Below are 24,194 nucleotides of genomic sequence, written 5' to 3'. Positions count from 1 at the left end.
TTTGCTTTATAGGTTTCTTTTTAAGGTATTATATACATACAATTTAGATTTTTTTTGTGTAGTCTTGATGCATTTTAAAATAGATTGGGTTCAATTCAGTTTAGCTTTACTATCTCAGTATTTTAATATGTACCTTTCTTTTAAATCGTGCCAATTTAGTTAAAAAAAAATTTTATTATTTTATATTCTTTCTTTACCTACTTATGGATGCATGTGGTATTCTGTTTAAGCAAGATAATAACATGCTCAAAATATTTTCTAAAATACCAATAAGAAAGAAAATGATGCAAAAAAAAAGCAAAAAAAATTACCTATAAGCTACCAAATTACTATGAAACCATAACTGATTTAATATTTAGATCTTTGAAAGAAGATAGTGATTGGAAGGTGCTTCAATTATTACTGAACCAAGTGCCAAATGTTTTACAAAACAGAGGAATACTTTTAAGGTAAAGCTTCCATGGAAAACATTATATATTGATTAAATGTTCCTTTTGATGTCTCGCTAACCAATCAACAGATTAAGTTTTGCATTTCAGGGAAGTTTCATATAATTCAAAGACAATTTTTTTGTCTTGTCCTCTTTTATCACTAGGGGCTAGAGGCGCTGCGGCTAGTATTATGAATATGATATAGTTTTACAATTTTTGTCGGTTTTTTTGCAAGCCATAAAAATTCGCAGCTGCTGGTTTATGCCCATGTTTTAGCTGCATTTTGGTTTGGTTTGGTTACACCTTATTGTAATGGTAGCAAGTTAGTAAATTCATTGCTAGCCTCCCTTATCTTAAAGTTGTCAGCTGCAAACAGCTGCATTATAATTGGCGCCTTTCGAACCTTTCTTTTATAATTCTTTTGTTCAGATATGAAGAGTCGATTTCTAAGCTGGCTGAAGCTTTGTGTGGACTTGTTCAAAGTAGTCAGAAACTTCCGGAATGGAATATTCCAACAAGATTCAACAGGTAGGTGGAGATAAGCTATTAGTTATTCATAGTTACAACCTTCCAAAATGGAATATTCTAACGAGATTCAACAGGTTTGTGGAAATAATTCATTAGTTATTCATAGTTACAACCTTTAAAAATGGAATATTCCAACAAGATTTAAAAGGTAGGTGGAAATAACAAAAAAGTAATTAATAAAAGCTTCCAGAATGGAATATTCCTATTAGTTAAGAGAGTGATAAATAACTAATGTAGAATTACTTAAATAAATGTTTAGATATAGTAGATATAGGTGGATTGACAGTGTGACGTACGGCCATACCCTTATTATATAGTAGCTACGTGACTAGAAATAAAAATTTATTTTTTACATAAATATATTAAAAATTTAGGACAGATTTTAACCTGGCAGTGTATCCAGTTCTGTCTGCCCTGGCCTCCTACAACAGATGGTTGAATGCTGAAGTTAAACGTATTGTCATACAAAGTTTGGAGTCTGGGTTGCTTAATAAAGAGTGCAGTAAGGTAAGACCTTTTCTGGCAGGGATTTAAAGGGATAAGACAATGGTCGATAAATTAATGTAGATTCCCAATGATGATACACAAAATTTCCAGTTCAGTAGATTTGAATTAGAGATTAAAACGTTTGAACACTCAACTTAAAGATTCAACCAATCAAAATTTACGAAAGTCCCCAAAGTTGTTAAGCCAACGAATAAGAAAACGTTATTTAGAAACTTTGGGAAACATAACGATTTTTTTTCATTCAACTTTTAAGTAGTGATAACCTATTTTTTCTTCTTTTTTTGTATATCGCTTATTTTGCACTTTGACTTTAATAAAGTGTTCGATCGACAATAGCTAAACCAATGTATAATTTTTGAAAATATAAGTGATCAGAGGAGAAAAATTTTTATTATCATGAGTTACAAGCACCTGGTAGCATAAGTATTTTAAAATGTCAATAAAACTATTGGACACCAGTTTGCTTGCGTTGTAGAAAGAAAATTTTAATTGTAAAAAAACTTGTAGGTATTCTTTACCTATATTTTTTATAAAATCAAAATATTTTAAGTATCGCGGCTACTCTATGTTTATCGTGTGAATATATTTCAGGTTTGCACTGTGGCATTAACCTCCTGTATTCTTGAGATGTCAGAGAGTATGAATCATTTCTTGCCAGAGGAAATAAACCATTTTTACAATAAATGTATCAGTATAGATGCATAACCCAGACAACTACCTGGATTTTCTAGCAAATTGCTTTTTGCTCTTTTGTAGCGACTTTTATAATATTTACGACTCCATTGGCTGATGTTTTACTACTTGTGAGCCCTCTTACACTGCAGTGCACTGGTAGAAGTTTATTTTTTTCTAATTCTTATCCTTATATAATTAGTTTATAGTTATATTAAAAGAGGAGAAATAATCCCTGATCCTACATAACTTAAATGGAAAGTGGAGGGTCGACTGAAACCCCCCCCCCCTCAAGTGCCCCTTAAGGTCTCTAGGGGCGTGGCCGCTAGTGTAATTAATTTGGATAAAAATCTAAGAGAATTTAAAAAAATATTTGATGTAAAAATGAAAAATGTTGTACAAATAGGTGCTGTTAAACTTGTCTAAAATCTCTGCTACTGTGCACGTGGCTGTTCCAGTTCTAGAATTTCTATCAACTCTCATTTCTATACCCAAGGAAACTTTAAGCTTAGTTTTATACTAGTTGTCTAGAAGCATTTGATAATAAGTAAATTTTAGGCTAACAGACTAAAGATCTCGTATTTGTATTATCTGTGCTTACAAAGGTTGTCTGTTGGATGTTAATTAACCTCATATACTATATTGGGCATTAAATTGTCGCTTCCTATATGAGCCCCTGGGTTCTTTACTTTATATCGAAGAAGAACCCTGCCCCATACATACATACAGAACCCTGCGCCATGGAGGTAGTGAATTAATCTGGGAACCTCTTGTATGTATTAAGCTTTACGTTGATCTTTGTATTTCTATCATTTTTTAGCGTCTTAGAATGACTACCCAATTTTAATCAAGAGTTTTGAAAATAAATTTAATTTATAAATTACAAGTTTTAAAGTTTCATGAATATCAGGTGTTTTCTAGCTTTAACAACAACCAGTACATGTCCGTGTTCGCCATGACCTTGCCCTTCACCAACCCCTTTAAGTTCAACCACTACACGGTGTCCCTGGCGCATCACGTCATCATCATGTGGTTCCTCAAGTGTAGGATGGCCTCCAGAAAAGATTTCATTAATTTTATTGTCAAAGGAAAATAATTTCAACACTTTAATGAAGAAGTTCTTATTATAACCGAAAAAAAAAAAAATATGAAAACCAGTTTTGATAGCTTCGAGGGGCCAAAGGCCTGGGGTAACAAAACTGGTATTAATTTTATAATTTGTGAAAAATTGTCTGTAATACGATGTTATACATAATCTTTCCGTAGGTATGGCTGAGAACCGGTTCTAATCCAGTAATTAAATTAATCGGTTACGAAGCCATACTGGAACATAAGTTCCAGAACCCATAGTCTAATCCTAATATTTTCCCCTCATTTTGCAATTACCAAAATATAAATTGAAATTATATTCTATGTCTGAACAGGACTAGAGGGGAATGCCTTGCAACCATTTGAGGAGGGAAACTTCCGAAAGAAAGATTTATCTGCCCTGAATGAGGATTCTAGCAACAGGGCCAGATCATCAAGTTTAAATGAAGAAAGTAGACCAACTAGAAGCAGGAATCTGACAGGTAATTTTGCTGATTGATACCCAGTAGACCGATTATGTACACAAGTTTTTAAGTAGCCAATAAAATGATGCCTCTAAAAGTTTATCTAATATTTTGAAAAATCACTTTGTTTTGTACATTTTTATAAATAAAACGTTTTACAGAATCTAGTAAAATCTAAATGTACAGAATATGTACTGTACAAAATCAGACCTAAAATTTACATTCACCATAAATTATAACCAGGGTGTCGGAGCCGTATAATTTTGATGCGGCTCCGGCTCCTACCTTAAAATTAATATATCATTTTTTTTCATTATTGAATTTGATAAAATAAAATAAATAATATAAAATATTTTGCTTTTATTTGATTAAAGCTATATAAAAGTAGAAGGATGTGTGTCTATTTGTTAAGTAACAATAGTTTTGTTAGTTTATTATATGGAAATAGACCGTTGCCTTATTATAATATTACTTTAAAAAATCATTTTTACCTAATCCGGAGCCGGAGCCGTTTTTAACGAAAAATACGGCTCCGGCTCCACCAAAAATGTTGCCGAAACACTGATTATAACAATGTTTCATTCTTTAAAAAAAAATATTTGAATTCAAACATATCTGCTAAACAAAATTACCCCTTCTGTAGTGTTTCGGTACGCATGCCTTGCCGTACACGAAATCTTAATCTCCAAGCCCTCCGAATGACCAACATGTGAATGTTTACAAATGTGTATTTATTACCATGAAAACGGTTAATCTAAAACAAAAATATAAAGATTAATTACATAGCATTAATGGTTTATTATTTTTGTATATCGAGGTTGCGTGATTTCAATTTAATTAAAAATATAAAATTTCTAAAAAACTTTAAATTGGCACGAAACATATTAAATAGCATCAGAAATTGATAATTTTAGATTCAAATGATCAATAAAATTAAGGAAAATATTCGTATGTCAAAAGTTAGCAGTTAAATGGTCTATTTGTTGAAAAATTAATGTTTTAAATTTCTTCGTAAAAATATACCATACTACACTTATTATTAAGAATTAAAGATAAATTCTTACCACATTATGATGTCAAACTAAGCAGAAGGCTTATTTGAGATATTCCACACATCAGAGCACATGTATATTCAAGCAATACATTATTTTCAATCACGTAGCTCCTCATGTGGGACTAATCAAAGAAAAAGTGCGCGTTTCTTTTGTCTGTTTACAAGCCACGCGCCGCGCGGAGATAATTAGGAATGCCGCGTAACACACTCATTCTCTAGGAAATTTGGTGTAAGGAAACAGGGATTAATGGGTTCGAACTTGACAGGGAATACAGGAAATACATACCGAAACACACCCGTCTATTCACTGGGAATCGAACACAATACCTCATCTTTGCAATATGCGTGCAGACAGTGTCCACAAAATCACAATCTCACAACACATAAACCACAAGAGTTTAAAATGTTATGGCCATAAGGCCTAAAATTAATTATGGTAACTCGCGAATACCACAATAACTCAAACCGAGTCCACTACCACATAAGGATAGGAATAAGGAATGGGAAAAGCATTCAATATACATGAATTGCACATTTACCACTCACACATCTCATTATATCATGGCCTCATAATCTCAATAAAATTAGAATTACAGACCATGTAATTGCGAATACATGAATTAATAATCAATAGTACCTAAACTTTGATTAGGTATCTACATAATAAAATAGGTAAATGATTTTTATACTAAAAATCGCATCGATAATTAAATAATCAACTCAAACTTTTTTCATCAAAAGAAAGAAAGATTAAATAATGACATTTTTTCTACTAAATCTTTTTGCTAGAAAAGAAAAGTAAAATTTCATAAAAAACTTCTCAATAATTAGCATTGTTTCCAGCGGAAAAATACTCGGGCTTACATCTAAACATTTTTAAGATAAGATAGGTAAGATCCTTAAATCTAACATGTTTTAATAAAATAGATACTTAAATCTAAATAAAATATGACTGTAAAAAATCATCAAACATCGGAAAACTAAAATTTCATAATTTTAAGTCTTCGTGAATCAAAATTGCGTAAATAAAATTGCAATTGAAATATGCAAATTAAATTACCAAAATAAAACAAAAGCTCAATTATAAGAAAAGAACTTCAAAAAATGCTGAGTTTGCAATTTCTCTCTGTTTTAAGAAGAAAGCAACTTGTACATATTCATACAGTCAAAATTAAGGCAATTTGGGGCCTCAGTTAGAATGAACCCCTCAAGATACAAACTAACCAATCTTTCAAATAATAATAATGCCATGTTCCAGCTATCCTGACGGACGTTATGTCTTTCCATCACAATTTTTTGATACTGCATAATTTCCGACAGGATTTCTGGCGCAAGGCTCCATCAACTGAAAATAAACATAATTAGTGATGTTTAAATCAAATCAAAAATTAAAAGAATCATGAATAATTCAAGAAACTTTAGAATCATCAATCAAAGCAATCAAAATAAAATTATCTTATGCTTTAGTTTTGCCGTTCTGTAGTATGTCTGGCCGAGGTAACAGAGCTAAGATACACTATAGAGCGGTTTTATTAAGCTTAAATCTTCGAACTCAAAGAATCTACTTAATTCAAGGCGAAAAAAATCTGCATTTTTTCTTTAGGTACATCAGTTCAAAGGTAAATAGTAATATTTTTAATATACATGTAATATTAAATTATTTATGTGATTATAATAAATCATAAAGAAATATTTAAATGATGTAAAACTCTCATTTTGTTAATTTCTTATCATATCAAATTTCAATCCAACAAGGATAAAAATGTTTATATCTGTGCAGGTACCTAGGAAATTTTCCGCGAAAAAAATCCCTGGTCCCGAAAAGACTTAAATCATTGAAAAACTTGCGTAAACGTATAAAAAACTTAAGTTTGCATTTCAAATGAAAAAAATCTTGCATCGATCTGAAAGTTTAACGAAATTGTATCAAAATTTGCGTTACTTATAAATCTTAAGAAATGGTTAATTTCTTTTTACAAAAAATAAATACATTGAAGCAGTATTTTAATATATACGATAAAAATGAAGGTAGAGTTAATTTAAAATATGCATAGTTTATCTTAAATTAATTCTGTGGCATTCAGATAAAATAATAATCAATATTTTAATAATACCATACATCGTGTTCATTATTATAAATGCTTAAACATGAACGAAAAATATATATACCTAGGAAAATAATTGCTAAAGTATTTTCTCAAGGTTTAAAATTGTCCGAAATCGCTAGGTACGTACATTACTACGAATCTCTGCTCTCGGAATGAAGAAAAAAAATCTTTACGCGTGGATTAATAGGAATCCCAGCTTCCGGAGTGAAAGAAAACTTTTGTACATGAATTGTTAAGAATCTCTGCCTCCGGAATGAAAGAAAATCTTTGATTTGCTTACAAATTTAAACAAATATCTTGATTTTTTGCGATAATCTTTTAAAATAATAATGAGGAATATCTTAAACATTATCATAATAATATTACATGTTGTGCTCTTTACTTTAATGCATTATTTCATATGAGAATCTGAGAAATAACATTTTTTAAGTAAACGTGAACCATAAAAAAAACTAGAAAAATAATTTGTAAAAAATCTATTTTTCTCAATTTAAAATCTGCAAAAATCATTTCACGAACTTTTGCTTTTCAAAATCATACTTAAAGAAACAAAATCTTTTTAAAATCTGCTTTAAAAGTCTAAACAGTTTTGTAGAATTTTTGTGCTTAGTTATGAACAATAAAATTAGTTGAATAATGAATACTTATTCTTTACAGAACCCATTTGGTTCCCTTCACAAGCCTAATATATAACTTGTGATATATTTTTTTTTTTTTTTAAAGATCATGTTGTAGATTAGATATGTGTGGTTTGAAAAATTTCAATGAGTTTCTGGCGGCAACACCCGCCATATTTCCACCCGCCATTGGCAGGCCTCTTACCCTGCGTCGGGCGGCCAGCTTGGCAGCAACCAAGTCGATTCTTGATTCATAACACCACCAGGGCACGTAATAAAAGTGTGGCTGTCATAAAACTTAGAATCATCTACTGGCTTTTGTCCGGCCGGAACCGAAACTCCCGTCGGCTCTTGTCCGGCCGAGACCGAATTTCTTATCGGCTCTTGCCCAGCTGGAACCGAAACTCCTGTCGGTTCTTGTCCAGCTGGAACCAAAACTCTGATCGGCTCTTGTCCAGCCGGAACCGAAACTCCCGTCGGCTCTTGTCCGGCTGGAACCGAATCATTCAGCGGCTCAACACCCGCCGTAACAAAGTTATCAACGACTACAGTATCGTTACCAATATCATCAGGAATAACTGCAGCACAACTAACATCATTATCAGTAATAACCACGGCAGCACCCGCCGTAGCCAGGTTGTCAACGGCTGCAGCACTAGCAGAACCAAAAGGTTCATCAGCCGCGTTACAAGCAGAACCAACAGGTTCAATATTAGCATCACAAGCAGCACCAACAGTCGGCTGCGGCTGAACATCTGAGCAGACAACATACCTACTCTTTGCTAAACCATTAGCACTAACAGCAAAATATCCAGATCCAAACAGGCTGGAGTAAAGCATGGTTTCTCCTACTGAACGTTCAGAGTAGGGAAACATCGATGGGTGCAGGTGCCCTACGAGCAAATCAACCTGCCCATCAACCAAAGTAAAATCTTCAGGTTTCATATCAAACAAAACAGCTGCCTCCACAGGATTTATGGAGCAGATCGCCTCTTTTGGACCAATGAGAGGCACTACCACAGGTTCTAATATGTGATAATTCTTGTGTCGATCAATTAAACATAGCTTGACCGTCGGGAGACGTTTAACTTCACCGTCAGCTAGAGAAATTCTTGCTGAACGTCCAGTAAAAGGTAACTGAAGTTTATTAACAAGTGACTGGGTTACCATTGTGGTAGTTAAACCAGTGTCCCACATGGCGTTCACTGGGACCTTCTGGTGATTAATGTCAACGACGTCTAACTGTTGTAACATTAACATTAGGTTCGCCTCAGGGGAAGTATGTACTTCATAGACGGCGGCGGCCATATCAACACTTTCATGCAAAAGGTTGTTATGGGCCTGACCACAGTTGTCCACTTTGCAGCCGCCTATTACATCTGCCTTCGGGCAATCCACAGATTTATGCCCTTTTTGCAAACAAATCCAACAGCATCCAGCACTCTCCACAATACTCTTCCTGTCTGACACTGACAGGTCATGAAATTTTGGGCACTTGTAAAGTAAGTGCATATCATTACAGCCATTTACAAAACATGACTGTTTCATCTTAGATTTACCAGGTTTACCTACGGCGGTAGCGGCTGTCGCAGGGTTACCTTTCTTCTTAGAGGGGGTGTCCATATCAGTCAAACACCTCATTAAAATGGCGCCACGCTGTTCTTCAATAATCTTTAACAGCTTTGGGACGTTTGGGACATCCATCGAGCCCAATGATAAATTGAGCTTATCTTGAAAATCACGTGGCAACTTCTTGGATAACATCTCAAGAAGTATCACAGTCAACCACTGGCTAGTGGTAACTTCATCATCTTCATCATCTTTAGTCAGCTGCTCCAGCTGGCTAACTGCTCCGCCAAACTCTGCTAACACAGTCACAATCTGGTTGGAGTCCGACGGTTTAGACTTCTTCTCCCATTGGTTGAAAAGGCAGAGCATCTGACGTGTTTTGGACTTAAAACGTGCGTCAAGGTAGGCCCACTGAGATTCATGCGATTGAATCTGAATTAACTGGAGTCTCAGCTCTTTATTTTTACAGACCTTTTCACTGCTTAACAATAAATGTAAATACGACGGGTCTTGTCCTACAGTAAGCTTTTTAAAAGTGTCTTTAAAACTTACGTAGGATGCTTCCAGGCCGTCGAAGCTGGGAAGAAGACGTTCGTCGACACGATTCATATATCCTGGCGTGAATATAGAACCGGCGGCGAACTGTGGTGTGCCAAACGGTGACACAAATGGCGATGCTGTCGAGGCACCCGCCGACGTTGTAGGTGGCTTCACAGGTTCAAGCTTAACCTCAGCCAAACGTTTCATCAAAGCAGACAAAGTGTTTATAATTGCATCAGGTAAGGGAAAATATGGCCCTTTAATAACTTTCACAATCTTCAAACATCGATCATAAAGTTCAGCCTGATGGTTAGGCAAATTATCACCAACGACATCAACAACACTTTGAATGTCACTAAGCTCTTCTATAGCATCAAGAGCATCTTTCAAGGCACTATAGTCTTTTTGTACAGTAACTATATCAGAATAAATGTCACTAAACTCATCAAGCTCTTGGATTCTCAAACCAAGCTTGCTAAAACCGACCATGATGCTGTCAAATGTCTCGAACTTGTCATGGACAAGGATTGATTCCTTAGTGAGATGTCTAACATTAAGTTCTGAAGTATCACTGACCAACTTCATCACTCTATTTAGCTCACTGGTTAGGGCATCAACGGCTGGACGCAGCCGCTTACTCAATTGTTCACCTTTATTCTTTTTAGGACCCATAATTGTCACTAAAGTTAACTGTACTGATTATGACTATAATAATAATGTGTGGTAAGGTATCACAACCAACACATTCACAAAACTTCACAGAATGTTCTTAGCTGCATCTGTTCTGTCTCGTTTTCATTGTTTCGGTACGCATGCCTTGCCGTACACGAAATCTTAATCTCCAAGCCCTCCGAATGACCAACATGTGAATGTTTACAAATGTGTATTTATTACCATGAAAACGGTTAATCTAAAACAAAAATATAAAGATTAATTACATAGCATTAATGGTTTATTATTTTTGTATATCGAGGTTGCGTGATTTCAATTTAATTAAAAATATAAAATTTCTAAAAAACTTTAAATTGGCACGAAACATATTAAATAGCATCAGAAATTGATAATTTTAGATTCAAATGATCAATAAAATTAAGGAAAATATTCGTATGTCAAAAGTTAGCAGTTAAATGGTCTATTTGTTGAAAAATTAATGTTTTAAATTTCTTCGTAAAAATATACCATACTACACTTATTATTAAGAATTAAAGATAAATTCTTACCACATTATGATGTCAAACTAAGCAGAAGGCTTATTTGAGATATTCCACACATCAGAGCACATGTATATTCAAGCAATACATTATTTTCAATCACGTAGCTCCTCATGTGGGACTAATCAAAGAAAAAGTGCGCGTTTCTTTTGTCTGTTTACAAGCCACGCGCCGCGCGGAGATAATTAGGAATGCCGCGTAACACACTCATTCTCTAGGAAATTTGGTGTAAGGAAACAGGGATTAATGGGTTCGAACTTGACAGGGAATACAGGAAATACATACCGAAACATGTAGATTAAATTAATGGTTGGAAAGTTTGGACACTGCTAGTTTGGAACCAACCAGTTGAATTAAGTACCCAAAGTTTTTGTGCAATCGATTAAGATAACGGGGTTATAAATCTTTGGGCTTCATTGTAATTTACAGTCTAAAGTCTCCTTTCTCCCTGATGATTTTAGTTTCTCGTATTCATTTGAATCCGGTGGATAGGAACCGGTTCTCATCCATACGAAAAAACTATGTCTAGCATCGTATTATATCCAGCTTTCTACGAATATAAAAATGTACAATCAAAAGATTCAAACTAGTTTTTTTAGCCGGTTCCTTCGGCACCTCAGGGCTAAAAAAACTGGTTTTAATCTTAAAATTGTACATTCTATATCCGCGGAAATACTTTTATAATACGATGCGAGAAATAACTATTTTTTGTTAAACAAGATTAATTTTGTATTTCAGGACTGCCCTCGCGACCTAACATTCAGTTGAAGAGTGGTCCAGATGAGAGACAAGCCCTCCATACTTTTCATCAAGAACTTACTCAAACATGTCTTGGTAAGTAACATTCACTTGTAATATGCATAATTAATTGTTTTTTAGTTTTCAAGAAGAATTATAACATCAATAATTGGCGAAGCAGCTTGGATTTATAGTAAAGCTACTTGTCTATTTATAGTAAATCTTTATCGCTATTAATAAAACAAGAAAACTAAACCAATACAGAGAATCTATATAATGAAATCTTTACCTAGGCATATTTATATTGTTCTGAAGAAAAAAAAACTGACGGATAGGAATTTTTCTAAATAAAGAGTTGCTTTGATTACATGAGTGTAAGATCGGCAATGTCTTATTGTACACAGAAATTGGTTGGGATTGGGTTTATCATTGCTCGATAAGCACTTTGAGGTAAAGCACCGATAGATCTTTTTTACGAAGATAAAATTTGTTATTTGTAATAATCTTTAGGTACTTGTTCATTGGCCACCGTCCATTCCATAATTCAAAGATTTTAACAGGCTTTTTTGAGATCTTAAGCAACATTCAGACAAACACACTTTTCCATATAACTGTTACCTTTAAGATATGATGACTCGATACTGCACTGTTAATCCTTCACTGGAGCCAGAGAGATCCTCATTAGCAAATCTCCTCCTAAAGTCGGGCACTTCTACCTCCTGGCTTATAGGTAATATATATATATGTGTGTGTGTGTGTGTGTGTGTGTGTGTGTGTGTGTGTTAATCCTTCATTGGAGACAGAGAGATCCTCCTTGACAAATCTTCTCCTAAAGTCTCAACTGGGAAACCAAAAAATTTATTTACACTAACCATAATGTGCTTGAACGTGGAGCTTGATAGCCCTAGTGGCTATACAAAAGTGTCTCAACCTACTCCATGACTACTTAGGTCCAAACCCTAAGAAACTATGATTAATCAATCAATTTAATATTAGCGACTGCGCTTTTAACATTTAGGAGCCCTGTAATTGTAGTTGTAAGGAATAACCTAAAACCATCCAGGGAAAATGTGTAGCCTTTCTAAAATGGCGAACTTTGTTAAGTAGTTATTGAAACCTTAAGCTTCTGATTAGAAAAATATTACTACTTTATTTAACAGGATTTTCAAATTCTTTGTTTATTTATAGACACGGCTATCCTGACCATATCTGTGAGTGGGTGTAACGGACAGGCCTCTGAAGGTGGCCTCTGCCAATCTTGTGCCAAGGGCTGTGAGGCCATTAATCAAAATAACTCTCTGGTGAGTATAATACATAAAAAAACTTCACATATTTCTGAAAAATGCGTGTTTTTAAAGAAGTTTTAAGTTTTGCTACTATGATAGAACTATATATTATGTCCAACGGACATTTCCAATCGTCTATTTTATTTTAGTACATTATTTTCCATATGAGAATGCATATTACACAAGTTAAAATTTGAAAATCGTTGTTAAAACTTTATTGATAAAAGTTTAAAAAAAAACTATATGTATATCCAAGGTTATTAAATCAATTCAAGCTTGGATTGGTCGATGCCAGAAAAATGTCATTTCCTCTATTGGGACTATTGTTTAGTAATTTAGCTTATATAATTCCCTTAACATTTTCATGTGACTATTCAATTAGCTAAGTAACTATCATATAAATTCCTTTAATGGGAAAATTTCATGAATTAACTCAGAGCTAATGAACTTATTTCCTAGATGGTAATATTTCATTCTTTAATTAATTTTCTAATAAAGAATATCTTTAATGGGACATTTCTATTGTAGTTTGACAAGAAGCGTCATCACAGTGAGCAACCAGTCCGAAGCAGAATACAACAAGTCTCATCTCCCATACCTCTCACACAGGAACTTATTTGAGATTAATTTTATATTTTATGTCTGTCTGTTTGAATTTGTATGCCTTGCTTAACGCTTTGATCGAAATGGCACTATTTCTAAAAAGAAAAAGAAGTAGAATAAAGGTTCGTTATGGCTAACTTTGTGATTTAAAACTCATAATTTTAATAGAGAATATAATGTATCATTTCAAATGCCTGCCTATCTGTTTGTTTGTAAGAAACTTACGATGACGGTTTGTCTTTCTGCTATGATATTGTTCTGAAAATATGACTGTCAAAGATAAGTGTTTTGAATTTTTTGTCAAGAACTGTTCATTCTTATACTTTTCTAACTTTTCCCTCGATATCAGCATGGCTGCTCTTATTTTAGTATTTTAGAGCTTCGCTACCTATTAATGTTGCCATACTTGTTTGTAACATATTCTCAAAGTTTTATTAAAACAGGACGACATATTACTACACCAACAACTGACCCTCCAGAAGCCTAAATCAGTGGACAATATTGTTACCAACCTATCTCCACCAACTAACACAACCACCACAACTGACAACAACAAAGAGAAAAAAGAATCTGAAAATGGTTTGAATGACGCCCCTGAAGGTCTTGGGGATGATGTTGATGAACTGAATGGAGATGGCAGTGTCGGCTCGCTGGAGGATCTTAGAGATCTCAATATTGAAGGCGGAGATGCTCTTCAGGGTGCGAGCAATATTAAATTAGGACTAATAAGTCCCTGGCCCCAAGAAAATGATAAATAGATAAATATAGAAATTGGCTTATATTATCGAAACTAGGGATCTAAAAGGATAAGGCAATGGCCGATTTATCGAGTAACTTCCCAATGATGGTACACAAATTAACCACTTTAGATTAAAATTATGCTTCAATCGTTAGTTGTTTGAAACAACGAATAGGAAAACGTTATTGTAAAACTTCCGGAACTAGTTTTAAACTGAGACTTTTTTTCTAACCCTTTTATAGCTAATTTGCGATATATTTATTGTTTGGACCAATTAAGACGACCCAGGTATGATGTTAGGACCCCTGGCCCACAACATAACTCCTGAGGTTGACACTGAGCCACCCCTGAATGCGGATGGGAACAAGATTTGTCCTTGTTGGTGCCAAGTAAGTTTTCTTTGCATTACTTTAATTTAAAACAATGATTAGGTATTTAATTTATTTAAAGGAAGCTGGGATCTCGTAAATTCCGGTGCAAAAACATTTACAACTTCCTTAAAAAGCTAAAAGTTTCTCTTATTTTTAGAATAATGATTTCTATGACAACAAGGTATTATATTTTAAGCGAATCAACTTTATAATCAAGTCCTAAAATTGTATGTCCTGAAAGCAGCGTTTCGGAGCCGGAGCCGGGAGCAGCAACATTTTTGGTGGTATTTTTCGTTAAAAACGGCTCCGGCTCAAGATTAGCTAAAAATGATTTTTTTAAAGTAATATTATAATTTGGCAACGGTCTATTTCCATATAATAAACTGAAAAACTATTGTTACTTAACAAATAGACACACATCCTTCTACTTTTATATAGCTTTAATCAAATAAAAGCAAAATATTTTATATTATTTATTTTATTTTACCTATCAAATTCAACAATGAACAAAAATTTATATGTTAATTTTAAGGTAGGAGCCGAAGCCGGAGCCGCATCAAAATTAAACGGCTCCGACACGCTCCCTGAAAGAGTATCCTGTATTATGCACTCTACATGTTTTAATGTTCGTTTATCCTACCGTCTGATTTTAGAGCTTTGCTTTTATGGATCTTATCATCTTTGTTAGATTATAATTTATTGCCAGGGCTGGTGTGAGATCTTGATACGACGGCCCAGTGGGGAGATGTCCTGGATATGTCAGATCAACAACGGCCAGCTCTCTAGCAACAGTTTTCCATTATCTGATATCTGTGCCATACTCTTTCCTAGTACAGAGTTTACTTCCAAGATTAAGGTAAATAATTTATGCACTTTTATGAAATGTTTACATTTATGTAGGGTGGGATCGGACATTGGACTGTAAATTACACTAGTATCTAAAGCTGTATAAAAATGATATTTTTTCCTTGATTTTTCTTTGGGACTTTTATTTTTAAGGTTTCTTTAAAGATTATGTACCTATTTACTGCAAATTTTAATCTCAAGATATACCTACAAAGTAATATGTACATTTTGTACAATACATTACAAAAGTATTTTAGGTCAGTCACTTTAAGTAACCTGTCAAATGTTCTATCCTACAAAATCATGATAAAATACTTTTTATCAGGTGAATAGATCTAACTCTGACCCCGAGATCCTGGACAAGCTGACGCCGCTGGACCTGTCGAGGATGAAAAGTCTGCAGGTGTGTGATCCTATACCTGAGGAGGGCAACACCAGCGGTCCCAGGGTCAGCCAGGCTCATCCTGTTATGCGTACCAGGTAAGAATCCACTTCATATCCTAATAGGAAAAAGAATAGCTATTTCTCGCATCGTATTATAAACATAGAATGTACAATTATAAGATTAAAACCATATTTTTAGCCCAGAGATGCCGAAGGCACAGGCTAAAAAAACTGGTTTTAATCTTGTGATTGTACATTTTTATATTTGTAGAATACTGGATATAATACGATTCTAGACAAAGTTTTTTCGTATGGATGAGAACTGGTTCTAATCAACCGGATATTAATCGGTTTCGAATGAATACGAGAAAGTGTATTATAAAATGATAGATCTTTTATAGAAATACTGAATAGTTTCTGATGATAGGTATTTTATCAAAAGGGCTCTATGAGAGGGGGGGGGGGGGATGATAGTCTCTTTTTGGGGGTCGTAGGGACATTTTTGTCTCTACGTGATATTTCTTTTGTGGGTGTGTAAATGATAGCTAAGCTATAAAGGAGATACATATCCTTAAAGTTGTTACCGAGATCTTTCGGTACAGATAGACAGACAGACATCAGGTTACTTTCATAAAATGATTACTTTTTTTAGAGCAAGATCTAACACCATAGATTCGTCCTCGCCCACGAAGCCAGTAAAGCGTATGATGTTGGCCACCTCTAAGAGAGGTATGGCGGCTGCTGGAGGACCTGTACCGCCTCCAGTTACAGGTAACCTCCTTACAAATTGTCAACCCCCCATGTACATATGGCTTTCTTTATTACTAATGTATACAACATTTACCAAAGGGATCTAAATAGATAAAAATAAGACAATGGACGATAAAATGATAAACATCCCTAATTATGATAAACAAAATAACCCCTTATATCAGTCTAAAAAATTTAGTTTAGAGCCAACGAATACGAGAACGTGATTGTTAAACATTCATATTTGGTTCTGATATATTTTTCCAGTATGGCTGATAAACTGATTAATAATTGTTGGATTAGAGCCGGTTCTCAGCCATAATAAACAATCATGTATAGCATCGTATTACTAACAATTTTCCACGAATATTAAAATAAAACTCATAAGTTTAAAACCGGTTATCTTACAATTTTTCATTTACATATCCGCGGAAAACTGTCTAAAATACGATGCTATAAATAACTATTATTAATTAGGAAACGTCATGGTTGGTAAAGACGCGGTGACTCCTGAGCTGATGTTGGAACAGCTGCTGAGAGCGGGAGGATTCTCCGCCCCACCCCCAGGTCCAGCGGGGGAACAACAGTGCTTGGTCATACCCAAGACTCGTCAGTTTGATTCCTCCCTCAGAATTCTGGATATGATTCCTTATCAGGTTGACATTTATTTATCAAATTCATCGTTATAGCTTAGTTTGGTTTTTAAAGACAATCGAACTTCACTAAAAAACTAAACAGCGCCCAAGAGGAATTGGGGAGGGGGTTACAGTGCCCAGCGTGCACTTTGTGTGAAAGCATCGTAAACATTTTTGACCTCTATGGGGCTTGATGGTGATTCAGGTCCTAGACCTCTACACGCATCTGAAACATACTCCGCAGTTTATAATTCATTGCTGTGTACACGTAAATTCGCCCGATAGACAACCAACCCTTTGATTTCAAGACCTTTATCTGGAAGTCCTAACTGCATGTTAATGAATTAGGCCTGTTTATGGATCAAGGCATTTCCCCTTTCCTAACTAGTTATGTCACGCACATGACATAGCAGCAGTAGGTACCATTTTAACGTCTCTGGTATGACGCGGTGTTGTTCAGACTTAAACCCGACACCTCCCCGACAGAAAGCCGAAGCCAAATGCCGCGAGTATTTTAAACATGTTTTAATTTAAACGCTGAATTTATTTAGGAGACTCATAAAATCGGTGTAATCTACGTTGGGCCCGGACAAGCCAACAAAGAAACAGAAATATTGAGCAATACTGGAGGCTCCGCAAGATATCAAGCTTTTCTTACAGGTAAGATTCAACTCACTAGAGGTGGATTTCTTTTTTTTAATAGGATCGTTGGTGAAACACACTTGTTTTTGTGAAAAATCCTCTAAAATTACATTAAAAATCTACAAAAATAAAATAAAATCACGGAAGGGTTATTGACATAAGATTTTATTTAATTTTTATAGATTTTTTATGTGATTTTCGTGGATTTTTCACAAAAACAATTTTGCCTCAGCGATGCAGCTACCCTATTTTTTTTAAAGAATCTACCTCAGATCATTATTAAAAAATTTTGGGGACTAGTGTAATAACCAACCCATTGTCCCCTTTCTCTGTCAGTTTATGCATCTGATTTGCTTTGAGAGTTTCATGGCTTGTTAATTGTCAGATTGACTTTCTAGAAGCCTTTGATCGCCATTTGACGGTTCTTTTTGGTTATCTACACCAGTGAGAGCAGTACTTATCAGCGGATGTATTTTCATAGGCTTGGGTGATCTGATATCCCTAGCTGAGGGCGCTACAAGTAAAATATTCCTTGGTGGCCTCAGTGAGAAGGATGGAGATGGTGAGAGCGCTTACGTCTGGCTGGATGATGCTATGCAGGTAGATTTGATTGTGCGACATTTGTCTGTGAGTTTTACTAGATTTATCAATGTCTCAATTAAAGATCATTAACTATATCACACTGATTATGCTATCAAACAGGCTTTCAAAGACGTAAGGATGCGATTATTAACGTGCTCGTTTAAAGAAAGTTGTGAAACATTCTTTAGGTTTAGAGTCTTGTTGCAAAGCTATTTAGGGAGGTAGGATACATTGGGCTGTTTATTACACTAGTCCTCAAAGTTTTATAATAACAATTTTATATTCGTTAGCTTAACAACTTTGGGGACTTTTCTTCAATTACGATTGGTTTGTTCATGAAGTAGAGTGTCCAAACGTTTCATGAACTAATTGTAATCTACAGAAGGGGTACTGATATCACCAATTTGAATTAGGTTGTTTACCACACGGCAACCCTGATGCCGAACAGAGAGACAGACCCGCAGTTCAACAAGAAGAAGCGCCATATTGGTAATGATTATGTTGCCATTGTCTACAATGATTCCGGAGAAAATTATCAAATGGGAACTGTTAAGGTAATATCCTTATAAATAAATTATTTTTTGGTGTACTCAATAAGAGTTCTATAACTATATGTACATATTAGAATATAATAAGGGATTAGTAAAAGTCTGTACAGTTGGCGACAGCTTTTTTCATTAAGGGGCGTTTCGTCGTATTTTCACAGTAGATTTTCTCATTTTTCTAGCCCCCTGCGGCCGGGCTTTAACCTTGCGGGGCCAATTGACTAATCCTGAGGGACAATAACCTAACCTAATCTAAAATAACCTATCAAAAGCTATTGTGAAAATACGACAAAACGCCCCTTAAGAGGCATTGTCACGAAAGGACCCAAAGTTTTTTCTAACCGGAAACTAACAACTTTGTATACATTTGATCCAGGGTTCATACAATGTACTCTTACTTATGTTAAACAAAATTACCCTTGCAGTATATAAATATTAGAGTCATTGGTGGAAAAGTTTGGACAATGAACATAGTGCACAAATTAATCAAGATATAATAAAAGTACCCAAAGTTTTTAAGCAAACGAATAGGTTTTATAAAACTTTCATTTTTTAGGGTCAGTTTATCTATGCTACAGTGGTGGTGGAGCCTCTGGATTTTGAATCTAATAAAATTACTGTGTTGGCCAAGTCTGAGCTTTCTCAGTTTCTTTCTCATCTCACACAGGGCAAGGTAAGACAAAATAGTTGAAAAATAAAAATAATTTTATTACTAACATTCCCATTTTAATGTTTAATAAAGTATGTTATTGGTAGTGAAAGAGTTTAGATACTATTACTTTCTACAATGTACAACCCAATCAAAATTTCCCCACATAGCTATTGAATGTAATGGAGGGAGATGGATAAAAAATATACGTGGATATTATGACATGGGAAATATTTTCTTTAATTTAGGTTGTGAAACGTAGACAGACTGACACGAATTAAATGATTGAGTAGATTCGGATACTTAATTCAAACATAAAATATATCTTTTTAAGTATTTATTTAACTAGGATTAAATGCAGTTTTGATTAAATATGGTTATTATATTTATGAGTAAATATGAATACTGTATTAGCAAATATTAAATATATTTAAATGATTAAAACTATTGATTAATTATGCTGGAATGTTTCTGAAGTAGTAGGATGTCTGTTTGTGTGTAGAAACACCAAAGCAGCAGGATGACTGTCTGTCTAATTAATACAAAAGTATTAATTATCTGTATAACTTTGAAGGCGTTGAAGAGGTGGAATATTTGTCTGTATTAAACTCGTTCAAGTAGTAGGATGTCTTTATGTAGCTGAATTGGCCTAAAGAAGGCTCGACCCAAAACCAGAAGTGTTCTGTATATGGACTCTCAATTACAACTAACTCAAATAAATGTTCTCTTAACTTTTTCCAGAGCAATTGAGAGTAAATGAATATGTTTCTCCTTTTAAGCCAAAAACTTAAACTTAATTATACTAGAGTTGTTATTTACCTATCTTTTATTGGTTCATCCAATTGTAGGTAAGGGTACAGGGGAGATCTTTATTTTAGCCCGCTACATCATTACATGGTTCACTTTATTAGAGTACATGAAAATCTGGTGTAAGATCAAAGTAGTAATAAATCCATTTTTTTTGGCGGGGGGGGGGGATAGCATCATTAACAGTTCATTGTTTCCTACCTCCTTGACATAGATTAGACATAAACACCGCAGCACCTAATACGAAAGTTGATTATGATACACAGATTTTGAAGGTTTGAATATTTAGGTTGTGTCTGATTGGAATTTATCAATGATAGTCCGGCAGATAGCTCTCCACTGTAATCTGGCAGCTAATATCTACTCTAATATTGAAAAGAAAGCGGTTAGTATCACTTATTATTGGTGAAACTATAGTATCCTATTATATAAAGTAGTAAGGTTTTTTTTATCTGAAGCTTAAGATCCCAATAACTGCTGAACTGATTGAGTTCTTCCTTCGAGGAAATCTTCACATAGGTCCCAGTTAGGGCATTCTGTTTACAGATTTAAGTCTTGGGATGGTTCAAAGATATTTTCTAGCGCCTCTTTGCCTCTTAGAATGCAGAGCCCCTAGAGGCTAGGTTAGTAGCAGCTAGTAAAAACGCGCCATCGTTGAAAATGTCATCATAATAAGCACCAAGATAATACCTGTCTGTCCGTCAGTCTCTGTAATAGTAGATGGTGTATGGTATATTCTAAAATAAGGGATAAGGCAAATTGGCAATGGACATTGAATTAATATAGGTACTTTTTATAAACTAAATTACCATTTCTGCCTATTAAAATTATTGATGCCAGATCAAACAAACAATCTAGATTTTTAAAAAGTCCAGATAGCCAATAAATGAGATAATATAAAATTAGTATTGTTAAGAGTCCAATTTCCCCTCCCTCCCCGTTAATAATTAAAATTAAAATATTTATTTCAGGATTTATACGCCAGCAACTGGTTAGAAAGACTTCGCCATATCAAGAGATTAAAAACTAAAGTTCAAAAGGAATGCAAATATCAGTTTTCTTTTACTAAGGAAATAGTAGCTTTCACAAAATTCAGTCAGATTCCAGTCAAATGCGCTTATCAGGTCAAACTGTTTTTAGATATGTGTTTATTTATACTATGCTTTCAGTCAACATTAAGAACATTTAGACCTTATAAGCGCATTTGATTGGAAGTTTGCTCACAATTTTACGGAATGTCGCGAAAGCAAATACAGACTTGATTTTCTTTTTCACGGAATAAGGAGCTAATTAACGAATATAAAGTAGGACCAACAACTTGTTTAATTATGGGGTGTTAACTTTATTGGTATCAAGTTTTTTTTAAGTTAGTTCTGGGAATTAAGAAAATTATTGGATTTTTACAAACACATGTAGGTTGAACCAGGGACGTCCAAAGGAGGGGGGATTTACCCCTTCCCCCCAAATAAAATTGGACGTTCTTGCCTCTATGTTATATAGATAACCCCCCTCTCCCCTAATTTTAATTTTTATCCCCCCCCCCCCCCAAATATAAAAGCTTGGATGTCCTGGGGTTGAACTTTATATAACTCAAGAGTATGTATAATTTATAGGTTTCTTGGTAGTTCTTAGAATTAATGAAATTATAGGATTAATATCAACACGTGTAGGTAGAACAATACATGTTGATGAAAAAGGTTTATTTAAAGCTAGGAAATAAATTAGGCGTACTTTCCAAAATGTTACTAAGGTATAAGAAAGGGGAAGGGCATTCGATTCCTATTTGTAAAATTCCAGTAATATTAATGTTTATTTACAGTGCTACCCAAGAATTTTAAGGAATATGACAATGGACGATAAATTCATTTACGCCACCAATGATGATAATCAAAATTACCTCTTCTTCAAATTGAATTATAAGTTGAAAGTTTAAACTCTTCTGTTTGGAACCGACTAATCAAAATTCAGTAAAAGTACCCTAAGTTTATACTTAATAACCTTAACTATTTGAAACAAAACTGATATTTTGCATTGCAGGAGCAAGACGAGGGATTTAAGGATTATAACATAATATGAAACCTGAACATAGAATATGAAAATAATCATAATTATATTATTATACATAGAAATGTACATATTTATATATATATTTAATTGATAAGGTGATCTCATTTAAACTTTCTTAGTATGTACTACGTGGTCTTATTCTAATAGTTAAGTTTTTTCCAGTATGGCTTCAAACCCGATAAATATCCACTGGATTAGAACTGGCTACCAAAACTGGTTTTAATCTTTTAATTTTTCACTTTACTATCCGCGAAAAGCTGTTTGATTATATACAGGGCGACCACTGCATACTATATATACTATTTATACTATATAGGATGAATTTGGATACTATATCATACTATATGACCAAAATTTACTATATATACTATATATTTTAACCTTTACTTGGCCAAAATTTACTATATATACTATATAATATTACATTTATATAACAAAAAACTAATATTGCCAGTTTTGTGACAACGCCTCTTAGGGAGCGTTTTGTCTTATTTTCACAGTAGGTTTTCTCCTATTTCTAGCCCCTGCAGGGGGCTCAAAAGATACTGTGATACGACTAAAATGCATAAAGATGAAGAAAATCCTTTAAAATATATTTTTGTTTGTGATTATGATATAAATATCAGTTATTTTTCATAGAGTTAACTTAAGGGTGAGGGGTAAGTTTTACCACTTTTGCTTACTCAGTGATTATTAGGCTAGGTATTAATGTGAGACTATAGGGTATTTAGGACAAAAATTTACTTTTGGGTAGTAGTTCACTTAAATTCAATATTTTTTTGGATAAGTTTCCAGGTTCAGGTAGGAAAAAGGTGGTTTCTGGACAGGTAAAAAAATTGTAAAATTTAGAGATCAACTTATTAAACAAAATATGCATCTTTCAGGATGTTATTAACATATCTGAAGAAAAAAATTAAAATTGGCCTCGAAGTTCTGGTCCTGCAGGCCACCAGGTCAACTCTGGACTGGTAAAAATTCAAATTTTTTTGTTTGATGAGTTAGAGGTCAACCTATAAAACAGAATATGCATCTTTTTGGATGTTATTAACATATCTGAAAAAAATTGAAAATTAGCCCTTAGGGTCAAGCCGTGCAGACCTCCAGGTCCATTCTGGACAAGTAAAAAATCAATTTCTTATTCTAAGAGTTAGAGGTCAACTTTTAAAACAGAATATGTATTTTTTTTGGATCTTATTAACATATCTGAAGAAAATATATAAATTGGCCTCCTAGTTCAGGTCCTGCAGGCCTTTAGGTTTACTCTGAACAGGTAAACAATCAAATTTCTTATATGAAGAGTTAGAGGTCTACCTATTTAAATAACATAATATGCATTTATTTGGATAATATTAACATATTAGGATCCAAGTTCAGGCCTTCAGGTTTTCTCTGGACAGAGTCTACATGGAAGCCTGCAGCACCTTGACCTGGAGGTCAAGGGGGGGGGGGGGGGAGTTCTGACACATTTGCGTAAACCTGGTATATAGGCTTTATCTTTGGATTGAGAGGATAGGTTATTAAAGATAAAATCATTCTTATATGATTAATTTTTCCAAGTTTTAAGATTTTTTGGATAGGCCTCCAGGATCCGGAGCTCCAGGCCTCCAGGTGGTCTCTGTACAGGTAAAAATGAAAAAAAAAAAAATTTAAGAGTTAGAGGTCAACTTATAAAACAAAATATGCTTCTTTTTAAATGTTATTCACATATTTGAAGAAAAAAAACATGCACTCTAACTCTTAAAAAACAAATTTTTTCATTA

At 34.1% G+C, this 24,194-nt stretch overlaps 1 protein-coding gene across 1 annotated transcript in view; it reads left to right on the top strand.

Annotated features, from left to right (window-relative positions):
- The window catches only part of gig (TSC complex subunit tuberin), a 40,099-nt gene extending 17,444 nt beyond the window's left edge, over nucleotides 1-22,655 (top strand). Inside the window, exons 24-46 of the mRNA XM_080165484.1 lie at nucleotides 360-449; nucleotides 861-959; nucleotides 1,334-1,466; nucleotides 2,058-2,127; nucleotides 2,546-2,644; nucleotides 3,563-3,709; nucleotides 11,529-11,624; nucleotides 12,154-12,258; nucleotides 12,717-12,829; nucleotides 13,343-13,426; nucleotides 13,864-14,116; nucleotides 14,436-14,545; nucleotides 15,234-15,383; nucleotides 15,699-15,853; nucleotides 16,410-16,528; nucleotides 16,985-17,163; nucleotides 17,694-17,802; nucleotides 18,266-18,384; nucleotides 18,780-18,920; nucleotides 19,468-19,584; nucleotides 20,657-20,752; nucleotides 21,339-21,409; nucleotides 22,407-22,655. Coding sequence (XP_080021610.1) covers nucleotides 360-449; nucleotides 861-959; nucleotides 1,334-1,466; nucleotides 2,058-2,127; nucleotides 2,546-2,644; nucleotides 3,563-3,709; nucleotides 11,529-11,624; nucleotides 12,154-12,258; nucleotides 12,717-12,829; nucleotides 13,343-13,426; nucleotides 13,864-14,116; nucleotides 14,436-14,545; nucleotides 15,234-15,383; nucleotides 15,699-15,853; nucleotides 16,410-16,528; nucleotides 16,985-17,163; nucleotides 17,694-17,802; nucleotides 18,266-18,384; nucleotides 18,780-18,920; nucleotides 19,468-19,584; nucleotides 20,657-20,752; nucleotides 21,339-21,409; nucleotides 22,407-22,443 — 2,692 coding nt within the window. The 3' untranslated portion in view covers nucleotides 22,444-22,655. The remainder of the gene's footprint in view (nucleotides 1-359; nucleotides 450-860; nucleotides 960-1,333; nucleotides 1,467-2,057; nucleotides 2,128-2,545; nucleotides 2,645-3,562; nucleotides 3,710-11,528; nucleotides 11,625-12,153; nucleotides 12,259-12,716; nucleotides 12,830-13,342; nucleotides 13,427-13,863; nucleotides 14,117-14,435; nucleotides 14,546-15,233; nucleotides 15,384-15,698; nucleotides 15,854-16,409; nucleotides 16,529-16,984; nucleotides 17,164-17,693; nucleotides 17,803-18,265; nucleotides 18,385-18,779; nucleotides 18,921-19,467; nucleotides 19,585-20,656; nucleotides 20,753-21,338; nucleotides 21,410-22,406) is intronic.
- The last annotated feature ends 1,539 nt before the right edge of the window (nucleotides 22,656-24,194 follow it).

Source organism: Acartia tonsa, chromosome 6, assembly GCF_053477335.1.
Source record: "Acartia tonsa isolate MP-2025a chromosome 6, ASM5347733v1, whole genome shotgun sequence".
Classification (NCBI taxonomy): Eukaryota; Metazoa; Arthropoda; class Copepoda; order Calanoida; family Acartiidae; genus Acartia; species Acartia tonsa.
This window is presented reverse-complemented; position numbering and strand designations above follow the sequence as displayed.